The 15,668-nt window shown below is 42.3% G+C and overlaps 2 protein-coding genes across 2 annotated transcripts; both read left to right on the top strand.

Annotated features, from left to right (window-relative positions):
* Positions 1-715, top strand: LOC116198906. Its single transcript, XM_031529175.1, is given in 2 exon segments — positions 1-399; positions 401-715. Coding segments are annotated over 2 exon segments (375 nt in total). The 5' UTR covers positions 1-160; the 3' UTR covers positions 537-715.
* Positions 716-3,263: 2,548 nt separating this feature from the next.
* On the top strand, positions 3,264-13,402 carry LOC116198955. Its single transcript, XM_031529233.1, has 3 exons — positions 3,264-3,592; positions 12,511-12,644; positions 13,083-13,402. Exons 1-3 carry the CDS (start codon positions 3,350-3,352, stop codon positions 13,225-13,227), a joined length of 522 nt encoding a protein of 173 aa, XP_031385093.1. The 5' UTR covers positions 3,264-3,349; the 3' UTR covers positions 13,228-13,402.
* Positions 13,403-15,668: the final 2,266 nt, after the last annotated feature.

Genomic DNA, 15,668 nt, shown 5'->3' on the forward strand with positions numbered 1-15,668 from the left:
CGAATCCGAATAATGAAACCCGACATGATCCACCCGCCATCCGTCACCAGCGAAACCTCTGTTCTTCTTCCTTCGATTAAATCAAAGACCCAAGAAATGTCTTGTCCCAGCCCCTCCGTATACATTGCCCCTCGGCGGTTCCTCTGATCGGAACGAATCAATGGCTTCCGCGATCTACAGCTGTAAGGAGTGCGGGGCGAACCTGAACCTGAGCCAGGACCATCTCTTCCCGGCGGGGTTCTACTTCGAGGCCGGGAACAAGGGCACGCTGTCCTTCTCCGCCATTGACTCCACCAAGTTCCGGTTCCAGAAGGAGGACAAGATCAAGCCCTTCTTCGAGACCCTCGATTACTGGGGGATCCAGAGGAAGCGGACCAAGATCATCTGCAACTCCTGCGGCCGCCTACGTCTACGACGACGGTCCCCCCCTCACCGACAGCCCTGGCCAGTTCCACTTCGGCCCCAGTCAGGTCATCCCCAGGGCCCCTCGGTACCGCTTCAGGACCAAGGCTCTCAATGTTTCATCTCAGACTTGACTTTTCAGTTTCCGTCTTGTCATTTTTGCGTGTATTCGCCTTGTTGATTGTGTATGCGGCTCCATAGGAATGTCGATCGCTTGTGGATAGTTTTGTATGATACCCTTTGTACAATTACTCACAGTTATAGAATAAATCGGGAAAAAAAGGTTATACTTTGCTCTGCTGCTGTTGATTAATGGGTTCAAGTTTGTTCCATTCTATCTCATAGAATGTTTTTTTCGGGTGGATTTCGTATTTGATGATAGCCTTCTTGTTTATTCCATTTTGGTTGGCTTGTGAAGCTGTATCTTTTAGTTTCTAGTTTTTGATAAAAGTTGAAGCTTTGACATTATGGTAGAGGTTTCGCGACAAATTCGATAGAGTGGATTTAGTTACTGTGAAATATCTGGAGATGATAATACTTCTATCTTCTCATTAGTATTGAGAAGTTGGACCTCCTTGTTTGTCCTCGGAGCAGTGTTTAGTTGTTTCTCATGCTCGAACTTGTTTTTGTTTGTTGAAATGGATGAGGTTGCTTGTAGTTGAGCTCAAAATTCCTGTACTATCTCCCGTTCAACACTGCAAATAGTTCATGTGAATAAGGTAATATGAGCAAGCGCATTGGAGGTCTCTAGGTTACGTTTCCTTGGAACCTTGTTGTCCGCACGTTTGATTTGGCCGTGCAATAACTTCAGTTCGTCATGAGGTGGGAATTAAGATTTTGAATTGTATGAGATGCAGATTTACTTGTATGCTGCCCTGGACTAAATCCAGCCGCATGTAGATCAGGAGCATGTCTTGTTTTGCCATTGCCGGACCTCCGAGCTCTACCAAATTGGAGTTAGTTCGATTTAGGAATTAAGAAATATTTGTTGGTTCTTATGTTTTCCGCCTTTGAGTAAGAAACAGACACCAGGACCATGTTCAGAAATGGGATAGATTAGAAATATTTGAGAATGGAATGGACACTGACATGCAATCATCTTATATAGTAATCCCTCTGTGCCAAATGCGACCTGGGGGAAGGTGTCTGCATTTGTCTTGCCTGATAGAAAGGACTTCATTGAGAAACCGTTGCAAAGCAAGCTTGATTTTCATCACATTTCATCCAATCTGTGAAATAGCAGGATTTGGGAATCACCGTTTACATCGATGATAAAAGTTTATGAAGTTCAAGAGTTTACCGAGCTAGCTACTGCAACCCCCAAATGGTTGATTAGTGGCCATGCATTTAATTTTCATTTTTGAGGATGCCATGTTTAGTTTTGGCCTCTGATAACAACCTCAGTTGTATCAATTTGCAATCTTTGTAGAGAAGCTCATAGGTTAGAGCTAAACACGTTTACATGAGCCAAACGCGCATGTCCTCTTCGGCAGCCATGTTATCCATTCTACCATGCAGTCCTTTTTCTGGCTTTTTTTCGGCTTTCAGTTCATTACGAGGTGGGAATTAACATTCTGAATCCTATGAGATTCAGATTTACTTGTATGCCGCCCTGCATTCAGTCCAACCGCATGTTGCGCAGGAGCATATCTTGTTTGCCGATGACAGACCTCTGATCTGTGCTATATTGGAGTGAGTTCAAATTTAGGATTAGGAAATGTTTGCTGGTTCTTATGTTTCCGCCTTCGCCTTTTGAGTAAGAAGCAGACACCAGGGCCAAACATATCAAAATGCAATGGACTTGAGACATGCAATCAAATCTAATATAGCAACAACACTGCAGATGTATAACCAAGTTCCATCTCTGTATCAAATGTAACCTGGGTGAAGGTGCCTGCGCTCATTTTGCCTGGTAGAAAGGACTAAAACAAGAACCTTCCAAGAGCAAGCTTGATCATCATGGCATTTCATCCAAGCTTCGAAATAGAAAGTTCTAGGAGTTACGGTTTACGTTGCTGGTAAAAGGACAAGTTCCATGAGTTTACTGAGCTAGCTTTTGCAATCTTCAAGATGGTCGGTTCATGGCCATGGATTAGATTTTCATTCTCGAGTTTCATGCCTTAATTGAAGTTAACAGTGTGATACTATGCCCACTTTCGGTAGCCAGATAATAACCTAAATTGTCCCAAGTTGCAATCTATGTAGAGAAGCTGATCCCTCAGAGTTCATCCAGTTTCGACGAGTCATGAGCATATGTACTCTTCCGTAGCCATGTTTTTCATTCAGAATTGAATGATTATAAACTATACCATCCTTTTGCTGGCTTTTCTGCAGTGGCATAATCTTATCTAGATTTCGGGATATTTCCTGCATTGAACTAACAACAATTGCCCGATCGGTTTTGACTCCATTAAAATCTCGCCGAGGCTTAAAACAGACAACCCCTATAACTGATCCGTTCTGCAACTCTCCGGAACTCGATCATAAACCGGCTCATTTTTTGATCATCCCACCGACCATAACTATCCAAAAAATTTTAAATTAGTTGGCAACAAGAACTTCTGTATTTATCCACAAAGATCACTCCCCTATCAGAAAAATTAAGTTCAACCGCCAGTCAACCGAATGCTCGATCCCCCCAAGTTTTAATCAATATAATTCCACATTTCCACTCATATATCTGCAGTCCACATTGAATATATAAAAACATATATATGTTTTATATTTATTTATGTATGAAGGATTCTTGTGCTGGAAAATGAATTGAAAGTTAGGTTGGATCAGTAGCTTCGTGGACAAACCGGGTTGGTAGCAACGAAGCAACCTTCAAAACCTTTCCTATGCATGGCCCGACAGATTTCTTCCATTACATTTATATCTTTCTGGCCTATTCCTTGACCTTGAAATTCACGGACAAAAGCCACGAGGAAAGGTAGTCCCTTTTCGAATGAAGCGGGCGAAGGTAGAGGCTGAGAATTTGGGCTCCGCGGCAAAAGGGGTGGCTTCTCCTCCGCCGCCACCGCCTCTGCCGCCACTGCTCCCAAGGAGCTGGGCTAGGAGGACAGCCTCGGCTGAATGCATAACAAACAGAGAGATTGCCGAGTTCTGGAGGCGGAAGCGCACCGAGGAAGAAGATCACCTGCTAGCTGCGATCAAGGCTGCTGCCCGGGTCCGGGCCCGTAAATTCTCGGTAAGTATGATCCTTCACAGCCGGGTCTGGAAATCTCTCTGTCGTACCTCTCTACTACTATATATACATCATATTTTCCACTAGTCCTAGGAGGATGCAACTGACCCCAGAGCTCGAGCGTTGCTCCTTTTTCGGGTCCATAGTTCTCGCAGTGACTATGGTACCAAGCTCGAAACTTTGAAATCAACTTGGTAATCTATCTACAATTATCTGAAGTCTGCAAATACTCTTGGCGCTTGGCCTGATTCTTGATGACATGAGTCCCTTACCATTCTCTGATACCACTTGTTGGGGTTAGGGATGTACTCAACCAAACAATAACGCAGCAATTAATCTTCCTCCCTTACTGGTGTAATCGAGATAGGAACTAATCAAATCAACCAACAAGCAGTAAAGTAAAACAACACCAAGAATTTTACGTGGAAAACCCCAATGTGGGGAAAAACCACGGGACCAACTTCGAATCAACGATCCACTATGAAGGTTATACAATGTCTTTCATCAAGGGTAAACCCTTGGATCACCAAACTCAAGAGAAACACTCTCTTGGATCACCCAAATACTAAATTCGTCACCCACACCGGGTGGTTCACAAAATTAGCTGAAACAGCACCTACAGAGCTCGAATAGAAATTCTGACCGTTCAGAAGTTAGCCCCACGTGTTGTGAAGCTGCTGTCAAAATTTCGTCCCAATCGGAGTTCGTTTGACGTCCCGATCGAGGTTTGATCTCCAGCTGCGCGCTGCCCCTGTTGAGCAGAATTCGGCTCTGCTCTTCCTTTGTTCTTTGTGCTGTTTTGCTGCTTGCAGCTCCTCTGCCGCTGCTGTCTACCCCTGTGCTGCTACTGCAGTCTGCTGCTGCTTTTATACCTCAGCTGATTTGCTGAAACAAAAACCCTAATAAAATGGGTTCTTGGGTTTATTAAGGCCCGATAAAAGCCCAATACAATTTGAGCCCAACTTCCTCCAAATTGGAGGGATACCCAACAAACTCCCCCTCCCGACTATTTGGAGGCTTCAAGCATACCGGCTATACTTCGGCAAACATGAAGTTTCTCCCTAGCGAGAGGTTTTGTCATCATATCAGCTCCATTCTCATCGGTGTGCACTTTGTCTAGCTTCACCAGCTTGGACTCCAACACATCTCTAATCCAATGAAGCTTGATATCGATATGCTTCGACCTCGAATGGAAAGTGGGATTCTTGCAAAGATGAATTGCGCTTTGACTATCACAGTGTAGAACATACCTTTCTTGCTTCAAGCTCAACTCCTGCAAAAACTTTTGCAACCACAACATCTCCTTGCAACCTTCGGTCACCGCAATGTATTCGGCTTCCGTTGTAGACAAAGCGATGCACTTTTGAAGCCTTGACTGCCATGAGATAGCTCCCCCTGCAAAAGTCATCAAGTATCCCGAAGTGGATTTCCGGGAATCAATATCTCCTGCCATATTCGCATCCGTATAGCCCACTAACTTCGGCTTACCAGTGCCAAAGTGTAAACACACCTTGGATGTTCCTCTGAGATACCTCAGAATCCACTTAACTGCATTCCAATGCTCTTTCCCCGGATTGGAGAGAAAACGACTAACCACACCAACAGAATGAGCGATATCTGGTCTTGTACAGACCATGGCATACATCAAACTTCCTACAACTGATGAGTAAGGAACTTTCTTCATCTCTTCTTTCTCCTTCTCACTTGTAGGACATTGCTTCGAGCTAAGTTTGAAATGAGAAGCAAGTGGTGATGAAACTGGTTTAGCATTACCCATGTTGAACCGATCCAAAATCTTCTCGATGTACTTCTCTTGAGAAAGCCAAAGTTTTCCACTTGATCTGTCACGAGAAATATGCATCCCAAGGATCTGCTTTGCCGGTCCCAAATCCTTCATGGCAAAGGACTTGCTGAGCTTTTTCTTCAACTCTGCAATCTTGCTCATATCATGACCGACAAGCAACATATCATCCACATATAACAGTAAAATGATAAAATCACCATCCGAGAATTGTTTCACGAACACACAATGATCTGAAGTTGTCCGTGTGTAGCCATGGCTCAACATGAAAGAGTCAAACTTTTTGTACCACTGCCGAGGTGCTTGCTTAAGCCCATACAAGCTCTTTCTCAGCCTGCACACCAAATGCTCCTTACCTTTAACTCGGAATCCTTCAGGCTGCTCCATATATATTTCTTCCTCCAAGTCACCATGCAGGAAAGCTGTTTTTACATCGAGCTGCTCGATCTCCAAGTTCAGACTAGCTGCCAGTGCGAGAACAACTCGGATCGATGACATCTTGACAACGGGCGAGAAGATCTCCTCGAAGTCAACTCCTTTCTTCTGGTTGAAACCTTTCACTACCAGTCGAGCTTTGTATCGAGGTCGCGAGTTCTCTGTCTTCAACCTGTAGACCCATTTGTTCTTCAATGCTCTCTTACCTTGCGGTAGCTTCACTAGGTCATACGTGTGATTTTCAGACAAGGAGTTCATCTCCTCATTCATCGCCTTCAACCAGTGCTCCTTGTACTCATGTGCCACAGCTTCATCATAGCACTCAGGTTCTCCCCCGTCAGTCAGTAGCACATATTCATGAGGCGGATATCTTGTAGATGATCGTCTTATTCTATCAGATTGTCTAGGTAGATCTGCAGGCTCTAACTGTAACTGCGAGCCTGTATCATCCGTAGTCACATCATCATCTACCTGAGGAATCTCACCCCCAGTCGTGGTTTCTTCATACTCACCAGGTACCTCTTCCATTGGATGCTCTACATCAACCGGTACAGGAATAGAGATCTCGTGAGGATTGCCTACACTGGCCTTCTCTAACTTTTGCAAATCCTCGATTGTTTGGTCCTCAAAGAAGACAACATCCCTGCTCCTGATGATCTTCTTGCTATCAGGGTCCCAAAGCCTGTACCCGAACTCTTCATGTGCATAACCCAAGAAGATGCACTGTTTTGCCTTGGCATCAAGTTTTGATCTTTCATCTCGAGGAATGTGAACAGATGCCCTGCACCCGAATACTCTGAGATGCTTGTATGATACTTTCTTGCCGGTCCACACCTGCTGGGGTACATCTCCATCAAGTGCAACTGACGGTGTAAGATTAATAAGATCAACCGCTGACCTCATTGCCTCGCCCCAGAAAGGCTTAGACAGTGGAATTGTTGGGCCGTGACCTAACAATTGGTATCCGAGTCCGGAAGTAAAAAGGCCGGCTCGAAGTCCTCCATATAGTCGAGAATGGGGGGGAATTGTTGGGCCGGTTTTCTCTCCTATATGGAGAATGGTAAGGGCCTAACAATTGGTATCCGAGTTCGGAAGTAAAAAAACAAGGAGAATGGTAAGGGCCTAACAATTGGTATCCGAGTTCGGAAGTAAAAAAACCGGCTAGAAGTCCTCCATATAGTCGAGAATGGGGGGGAATTGTTGGGCCGGTTTCTCTCCTATATGGAGAATGATGAGGGCGGGTGATGGAAGTAATCCCACATGGAAAAATTGAGAGGAAATCCATAGGTTTATAAGAGATAATGGTCTAGCAACCCATTGGCTTAAGCTTTTGGGTTGCGGATGGGCCCAAGTCTCAAGTAAGCCCATGAATTTTTCCCAACAGTAATTTTTGGGCCGGTTTCTCTCCTATATGGAGAATGATGAGGGCGGGTGATGGAAGTAATCCCACATGGAAAAATTGAGAGGAAATCCATAGGTTTATAAGAGATAATGGTCTAGCAACCCATTGGCTTAAGCTTTTGGGTTGCGGATGGGCCCAAGTCTCAAGTAAGCCCATGAATTTTTCCCAACAGTGGTATCAGAGATTCGGGTTAGAGAAGTTTGAGTTTTTTCGGTGTTTTCGAGATGGAGGAGTCTACAGGATCTATGTTCAAGTTGAATGCAACCAACTACTCTATATGGAAGTCTCGGATGGAGGATCTTCTATTTTGCAGGGATTTGTACGATCCTATTGAAGGGGATTCCGCGAAACCCAAAGATAAGGATGACAAGGCTTGGGAACGCACAAATCGGAAGACTATTGGCTTGATTCGGCAGTGGATAGACAATAGTATTTATCATCATGTTGCTCAGGAGACAAATGCAAAAACTTTGTGGGATAAATTGACAAATCTCTATGCGAGGAAGACACCGCAAAATAAAGCATTCCTCGTGAAGAAGCTGGTTCATCTTCGTTTTCAGGATGGAGGTGATATGGCTGCGCACATGAGTAATTTCCAGGATATTATTAACCAGTTGACGAACCTGGAGATAATATTACCCGATGAGTTGCAGGCCTGTCTACTTTTAGGGACTTTACCGGATAATTGGGACACACTTGTGGTTGCATTAAGCAATTCTGCGCCAAACGGGAAGCTATCGTTGGCTACGGTGACAGACAGTTTATTTAATGAGGAGACTAGAAGGAAAGGCACGGGAATTTCCATTCAGTCTGAAGCTTTGGTTACTGAACAACGGGGGAGAAGTCAAAGCAGAAATTTCTCTTCCAAGCATAGTAACTCACGTGGCAAATCGAGGGGCAGATCAAAGTCGAAGACGAGGAAAGTGGTCACTTGCTATCACTGTGGAAAAGAGGGACACTACAAAAGGGAGTGTAGAGCTCTGAAGAAAAATCAGAATGGCAACGGTGAGAGCAAGAAGGAAGAAGGCACTACAGCAGTGGCATGTGATGGAGAGACCTACATCATTTGTGATGAAGCTTATGTGAATTTCACATGTCAGGACTCTACCTGGGTTGCAGATACAGGTGCCTCGTTTCATGTCACTCCTCATTGGGATTTCTTTTCATCTTACACTACCGGGGACTATGGTTATGTGAGAATGGGGAATGGACAATCATGCAAGATTGTCGGTATTGGTGATGTCTGTCTAGAGACCGAGCTTGGCTGCAAGTTGTTTTTGAAGAAGGTGAGGCATGTTCCAGAAATTCGCCTTAACCTAATCTCGACGAGTCAACTTGATGATGAAGGCTACAGTAATGAATTCAGCAATGGGAGATGGAAGCTCTCCAAGGGTTCGTTGATTGTGGCACGGGGTCAGAAGACCGACACTCTCTACAGGCTGCGTGCCAGACACAACTCCGGTCAGGTTAATGTTGTTGAGGATTATCCTATCGAGCTATGGCATAGGAGACTTGGGCATATCAGTGAGAAAGGTATTCAAATTCTTGCTAGAAAGCAGTCTTTGCCCATTAAAGGTATGCACTTGAGCACCTGTGATCACTGTTTAGCTGGTAAGCATAGGAGAGTTTCTTTTGTTAGAAGTCGTCCCTCTAGATGCCATCATATACTTGATCTTGTGCATACAGATGTTTGTTTTATGTCGGATAGATCTCTTGGTGGTGCTCTCTATTTTGTGACATTTATAGATGATCACACCAGGAAAGTTTGGGCTTACCCTATGAGAACTAAAGATCAGGTGACTGAGATTTTCAAGAACTTCCATGTAGCAGTGGAAAGAGAAACAGGCATGAAGCTGAAATGTGTCAGAGCTGATAATGGTGGTGAGTATAGAGGTCCTTTCGAGAACTATTGCAGGACTCACGGTATCAAACTTGAGAAGACGGTACCGAAGACACCACAACAGAACGGGCTTGCAGAGAGGATGAACCGCACAATTGTTGAGAGAGTTCGTTGTATGCTTTCTCAAGCGAAACTGTCTAAGCCTTTCTGGGGCGAGGCAATGAGGTCAGCGGTTGATCTTATTAATCTTACACCGTCAGTTGCACTTGATGGAGATGTACCCCAGCAGGTGTGGACCGGCAAGAAAGTATCATACAAGCATCTCAGAGTATTCGGGTGCAGGGCATCTGTTCACATTCCTCGAGATGAAAGATCAAAACTTGATGCCAAGGCAAAACAGTGCATCTTCTTGGGTTATGCACATGAAGAGTTCGGGTACAGGCTTTGGGACCCTGATAGCAAGAAGATCATCAGGAGCAGGGATGTTGTCTTCTTTGAGGACCAGACAATCGAGGATTTGCAAAAGTTAGAGAAGGCCAGTGTAGGCAATCCTCACGAGATCTCTATTCCTGTACCGGTTGATGTAGAGCATCCAGTGGAAGAGGTACCTGGTGAGTATGAAGAAACCACGACTGGGGGTGAGATTCCTCAGGTAGATGATGATGTGACTACGGATGATACAGGCTCGCGGTTACAGTTAGAGCCTGCAGATCTACCTAGACAATCTGATAGAATAAGACAACCATCTACAAGATATCCGCCTCATGAGTATGTGCTACTGACTGACGGGGGAGAACCTGAGTGCTATGATGAAGCTGTGGCACATGAGTACAAGGAGCACTGGTTGAAGGCGATGAATGAGGAGATGAACTCCTTGTCTGAAAATCACACGTATGACCTAGTGAAGCTACCGCAAGGTAAGAGAGCATTGAAGAACAAATGGGTCTACAGGTTGAAGACAGAGAACTCGCGACCTCGATACAAAGCTCGACTGGTAGTGAAAGGTTTCAACCAGAAGAAAGGAGTTGACTTCGAGGAGATCTTCTCGCCCGTTGTCAAGATGTCATCGATCCGAGTTGTTCTCGCACTGGCAGCTAGTCTAAATTTGGAGATCGAGCAGCTCGATGTAAAAACAGCTTTCCTGCATGGTGACTTGGAGGAAGAAATATATATGGAGCAGCCTGAAGGATTCCGAGTTAAAGGTAAGGAGCATTTGGTGTGCAGGCTGAGAAAGAGCTTGTATGGGCTTAAGCAAGCACCTCGGCAGTGGTATAAAAAGTTTGACTCTTTCATGTTGAGCCATGGCTACACACGGACAACTTCAGATCATTGTGTGTTCGTGAAACAATTCTCGAATGGTGATTTTATCATTTTACTGTTATATGTGGATGATATGCCACTTGTTGGTCATGATATGAGCAAGATTACAGAGTTGAAGAAGGAGCTCAACAAGTCCTTTGCCATGAAGGATTTGGGACCGGCAAAGCAGATCCTTGGGATGCATATTTCTCGTGACAGATCAAGTGGAAAACTTTGGCTTTCTCAAGAGAAGTACATCGAGAAGATTTTGTATCGGTTCAACATGGGTAATGCTAAACCAGTTTCATCACCACTTGCTTCTCATTTCAAACTTAGCTCGAAGCAATGTCTTACAAGTGAGAAGGAGAAAGAAGAGATGAAGAAAGTTCCTTACTCATCAGCTGTAGGAAGTTTAATGTATGCCATGGTCTGTACAAGGCCAGATATTGCTCATTCTGTTGGTGTGGTAAGTCGTTTTCTCTCCAATCCGGGGAAAGAGCATTGGAATGCGGTTAAATGGATCCTGAGGTATCTCAGAGGAACATCCAAGGTGTGTTTACACATTGGCACTGGTAAGCCGAAGTTAGTGGGCTACACGGATGCAGATATGGCAGGAGATATCGATTCTCGGAAATCCACTTCGGGATACTTGATGACTTTTGCAGGGGGAGCTATCTCATGGCAATCAAGGCTTCAAAAGTGCATCGCTTTGTCTACAACGGAAGCCGAATACATTGCGGTGACCGAAGGTTGCAAGGAGATGTTGTGGTTGCAAAAGTTTTTGCAAGAGTTGAGCTTGAAGCAAGAAAGGTATGTTCTACACTGTGATAGTCAAAGCGCCATTCATCTTTGCAAGAATCCCACTTTCCATTCGAGGTCGAAACATATCGATATCAAGTTTCATTGGATTAGAGATGTGTTGGAGTCCAAGCTGGTGAAGCTAGACAAAGTGCACACCGATGAGAATGGAGCAGATATGATGACAAAACCTCTCGCTAGGGAGAAACTTCATGTTTGCCGAAGTATAGCCGGTATGCTTGAAGCCTCCAAATAGTCGGGAGGGGGAGTTTGTTGGGTATCCCTCCAATTTGGAGGGATATGGGCTCAAATTGTATTGGGCTTTTATCGGGCTTTAATAGGCCCAAGAACCCATTTTTGTTAGGGTTTATTCTTCAGCAAATCAGCTGAGGTATAAAAGCAGCAGCAGACTGCAGTAGCAGGAAAGGGTAGACAGTATCCCTCCAATTTGGAGGAAGTTGGGCTCAAATTGTATTGGGTTTTTATCGGGCCTTAATAAGCCCAAGAACCCATTTTATTAGGGTTTTTGTTTCAGCAAATCAGTTGAGGTATAAAAGCAGCAGCAGACTGCAGTAGCAGCACAGGGGTAGACAGCAGCGGCAGAGGAGCTGCAAGCAGCAAAACAGCACAAAGAACAAAGGAAGAGCAGAGCCGAATTCTGCTCAACAGGGGCAGCGCGCAGCTGGAGATCAAACCTCGATCGGAACGTCAAACGAACTCCGATTGGGACGAAATTTTGACAGCAGCTTCACAACACGTGGGGCTAACTTCTGAACGGTCAGAATTTCTATTCGAGCTCTGTAGGTGCTGTTTCAGCTGATTTTGTGAACCACCCGGTGTGGGTGACGAATTTAGTATTTGGGTGATCCAAGAGAGTGTTTCTCTTGAGTTTGGTGATCCAAGGGTTTACCCTTGATGAAAGACATTGTATAACCTTCATAGTGGATCGTTGATTCGGAGTTGGTCCCGTGGTTTTTCCCCACATTGGGGTTTTCCACGTAAAATTCTTGGTGTTGTTTTACTTTACTGCTTGTTGGTTGATTTGATTAGTTCCTATCTCGATTACACCAGTAGGGGAGGAAGATTAATTGCTGCGTTATTGTTTGGTTGAGTACATCCCTAACCCCAACAGTAATCTATCTACAATTATCTGAAGTCTGCAAATACTCTTGGCGCTTGGCCTGATTCTTGATGACATGAGTCCCGACGGGCACTAATTATCTATCACTGATGTTTTGAGTGTAATCATTTGTAACCGGAACCAAGTAACAACGTGCTTCTTGGCTTTTCATCCTTGGAGGGTGAACCGCATTTACTGTTTCATTAAGTCGTGATCCCCTGCGCAGGCTGATAACTACAAGCACTTCATAGAGTCCCTCGAAGATGCTGACGACGATCCTAAGGGGAAGAACAGTGATACTGCTGCTTCCCGGAACACAGAGAACTATGAGAATGAAGTGCGAGTCGGGATAAAAGACTGGTTAGTGGCACTTCAACTCGCTTTCCTTCTAGCAACCATGAGAAGGATCGTTCCCCAATTCGGTTATTTCTCCAAAAGTAAACCAAACCTGCCTAACAATCATCCCGAACCGAATTCTTCAGCTCTAAGAAATCGAGCATTTATCTGCCCTCACTTAAATCATGATGAAATCGACAATGCTTTTGTCTGATTTCGGGGCATTAATTGATAGCCTATGTCTTGCTTCTGCGTGAAAACTGCACAAATTGTTTCATTCCATATTCACAGAACATCAGAATGGAAACTAACTGCAGTAGTTTCGAAATCCTTCTTGGTTGAATACGCTTCTTCGCCTTAAACATTTCTTGAGTCTGACAGTCACATAACACAATCCTTCTTGTTGTCTTACTGTAATTCGACGGACTGACAAGGAATGTGATAACTGCTGTGAATCTGCAGGTGGACGAAGAGCAACTACGCGTACCTAAACCAACCTGCACTTGGTTTGGTTGAAAAACCCAGAAGCCGAGCTTCGAGTTACACTCCCAATTGCTTCTCCTACAAGCCCACTCCTTTTTATGCTACTTCACTTGGAGTATTTTAGTTGCATGATCCAATAAAATGGTTGTCTCAATTCCTTGGTTGTATTTATGATTGGGTTTGCCTTTTCAATGATGTGATCTAAAATTTAATAAGTGGGTTACGTGTTTGTAATAGTTGTCATCTGTATAATAATATCAATAAATTGATTTGAATGTTACGTTGGTTTCCTTTCCGTATTTTGTAATTTTTTCGTAGCTATCATCTTATCGAGCCGACGTGAACTCGTTTCTTTTTACTTTTTCTTTTTTAAAGAAGAGATTTTGATACATTATAAACACATTAGTTACATCGCAATGATCTTCTTCTCGTCAATATACCTTTTCTTCTTTTTCTTTTTCAACAAAGCAATCATCTGCATTAATCCTAACTTGATGACAACCGTGCGTTGTACGGAAATTTGGTGGAATTAAAATTGAATTGTACTTTTTTAAAATTATAAAATATTATAAGATTAAAAGTATAAAAATATATATATTATTTTACCTTATAATTAAAATAAATAAATGTAACTTTAACTAAATATTTCTAATTTAAAATATATATGTTATTTGAATTAATTTTAGAGTGTTGCTATATCCTCCTAATAATCAATTTAAAAATTATCCTAATTCAAAATCCCGCTCACAATGCCATGAGTTGTAATTACATAATATTCAAGAGTTATTCAATAGGTGTAAGTGATAATTTGCATTATGAGGATTTTTAGGCACATCAATTAGGATGATTTAGCATTTTTGTTAATTTTATAGATTTATAGATATATGAATAACTTTACAAAACTTTTCATATCTTGAAATACTATTTTCAATTCTCAAATAAAATTTTTTATTTTTTAAGAAAAAATCATATTAATTAATCAATATGTATTAATAATATGGACTAATTAGAAATGATTTGTTGAACTTGATTCAACTGAAAAATATGGCAAAATTTTTTTAAAATGGAACTATAAGGGAACTTGTTGTGGAGCTAAGGGTTCCAAAATCGAGCCTAAATAGAGTGTCCATGTCGTGCACTTCGACTTCATATATTATAATGATAATTGGGATATGTATATATATATATATATGTGTGTGTCTATGTGTATGTATATTGTATGATGTATACATGTGCAAATTTATAGTTTGGTAAAAAAAAATAATGGAAGACAACCCATCCTAGTTGCTGTTAATTAATGAATTAAGGGCAGTAGGATATATAATAAAAGCTCATAATGATGATATTAGGCGTAATTAGGTACTTGCTTTGAAGATTTCCGAGATAAATTTGACCAAACATTATATTTACTAAATATAATTAGTGCAAAGGCGGTTTTCATTAGTCGCCCTTTGATTAAAATGACCATTGCAATTTGTGCCCCAAACTCTTCTCCGATCTCAATTTATTCACTATAGCTTTGATCCTCTTGATGTATCCTATATGTCGATATCATTTCGGGAAAAAAAAAAACAAAAGAAAAAACTCCAATGGTTACCGACCTAGCAAGCGATCTTCACTTTCATTAAAAAAAGGTCGTTAACTAGTCTGTTTAAAATCTTAATCGAGTGTCTTTGATGGATACCATAACCAAGTTTTAGTTACTTTACATGTCGGTCCCCCCTTTTTACCAAAAAAGAAGTGTCGGTCCCCCTCAATCGCTATTGCTACAAATCTCGCGTTTAGGAGTGCGGGGCTTGTGAACTCGTTCGATGATTCTCTTTGGTTGCTACATAGCTTCGTTTCGATCACATCCATAGTGTGAATGAGTTTTCCTTCTTCTTTTCTTTTTTAGCTTAAGATTCTTACTTAAAATATTGAAAATTCGGATGATAAAATAGAGAATGTGTATGGATGGTTATATTTAATGGCCACCCCGAGGCTCGTTTGCCATTACACAGGGACGGTCATTGAAATCGTGAGTAACCTTCGGGGAGCAAATCGTAATTAATCCTAAATTATGCTGTGAATAAACTATAATTAAATGCTGACAACTTCCGCAGTCATAGACGCAAGAAGTCGCCGCATCGAACACGTTTTCCTTTTATTGACAGAACCACCCCAAAACTTCAGTCGAAATCACAATACGGTACAAAAGATATTTTTAGGGAAAATGATAGCAAGTTAGCAACTAACTTAAAAGTTTATCATTTTTTGAATTTAAATCCTATAAATTTAACTTTACAAAAAATTAATTCTAAAACGCTTAGAAAAGTGATAGATTTAATTAATTCCGTAACTGATCGTTAACCGTCACTAATGTGGATATAACACCATCAAAAATAGTCACAGCTGGCCGTTATTTTTAACGGTGTTATATCCACGTTAGCGATCACTATTTTAAACGTTGTAGGACTGTTTGATTATAGAATGGATCAAATCGATCACTTTTTTAAACGTTGTAGGACTGTTTTTTTATAAAATTATACTTATAGGACTCAAACTCAAAATATAGCATATTTTACT

Source organism: Punica granatum, chromosome 3, assembly GCF_007655135.1.
Source record: "Punica granatum isolate Tunisia-2019 chromosome 3, ASM765513v2, whole genome shotgun sequence".
NCBI lineage: Eukaryota > Viridiplantae > Streptophyta > Magnoliopsida > Myrtales > Lythraceae > Punica > Punica granatum.

Coding starts and splice junctions, on each gene's coding strand:
- LOC116198955 (XM_031529233.1), top strand. CDS start 3,350: ATGAAGCGGGCGAAGGTAGAGGCTGAGAATTTGGGCTCCGCGGCAAAA. Junction 3,593..12,510: donor TCCGGGCCCGTAAATTCTCG/GTAAGTATGATC, acceptor TCCCCTGCGCAG/GCTGATAACTACAAGCACTT. Junction 12,645..13,082: donor CGAGTCGGGATAAAAGACTG/GTTAGTGGCACT, acceptor GTGAATCTGCAG/GTGGACGAAGAGCAACTACG.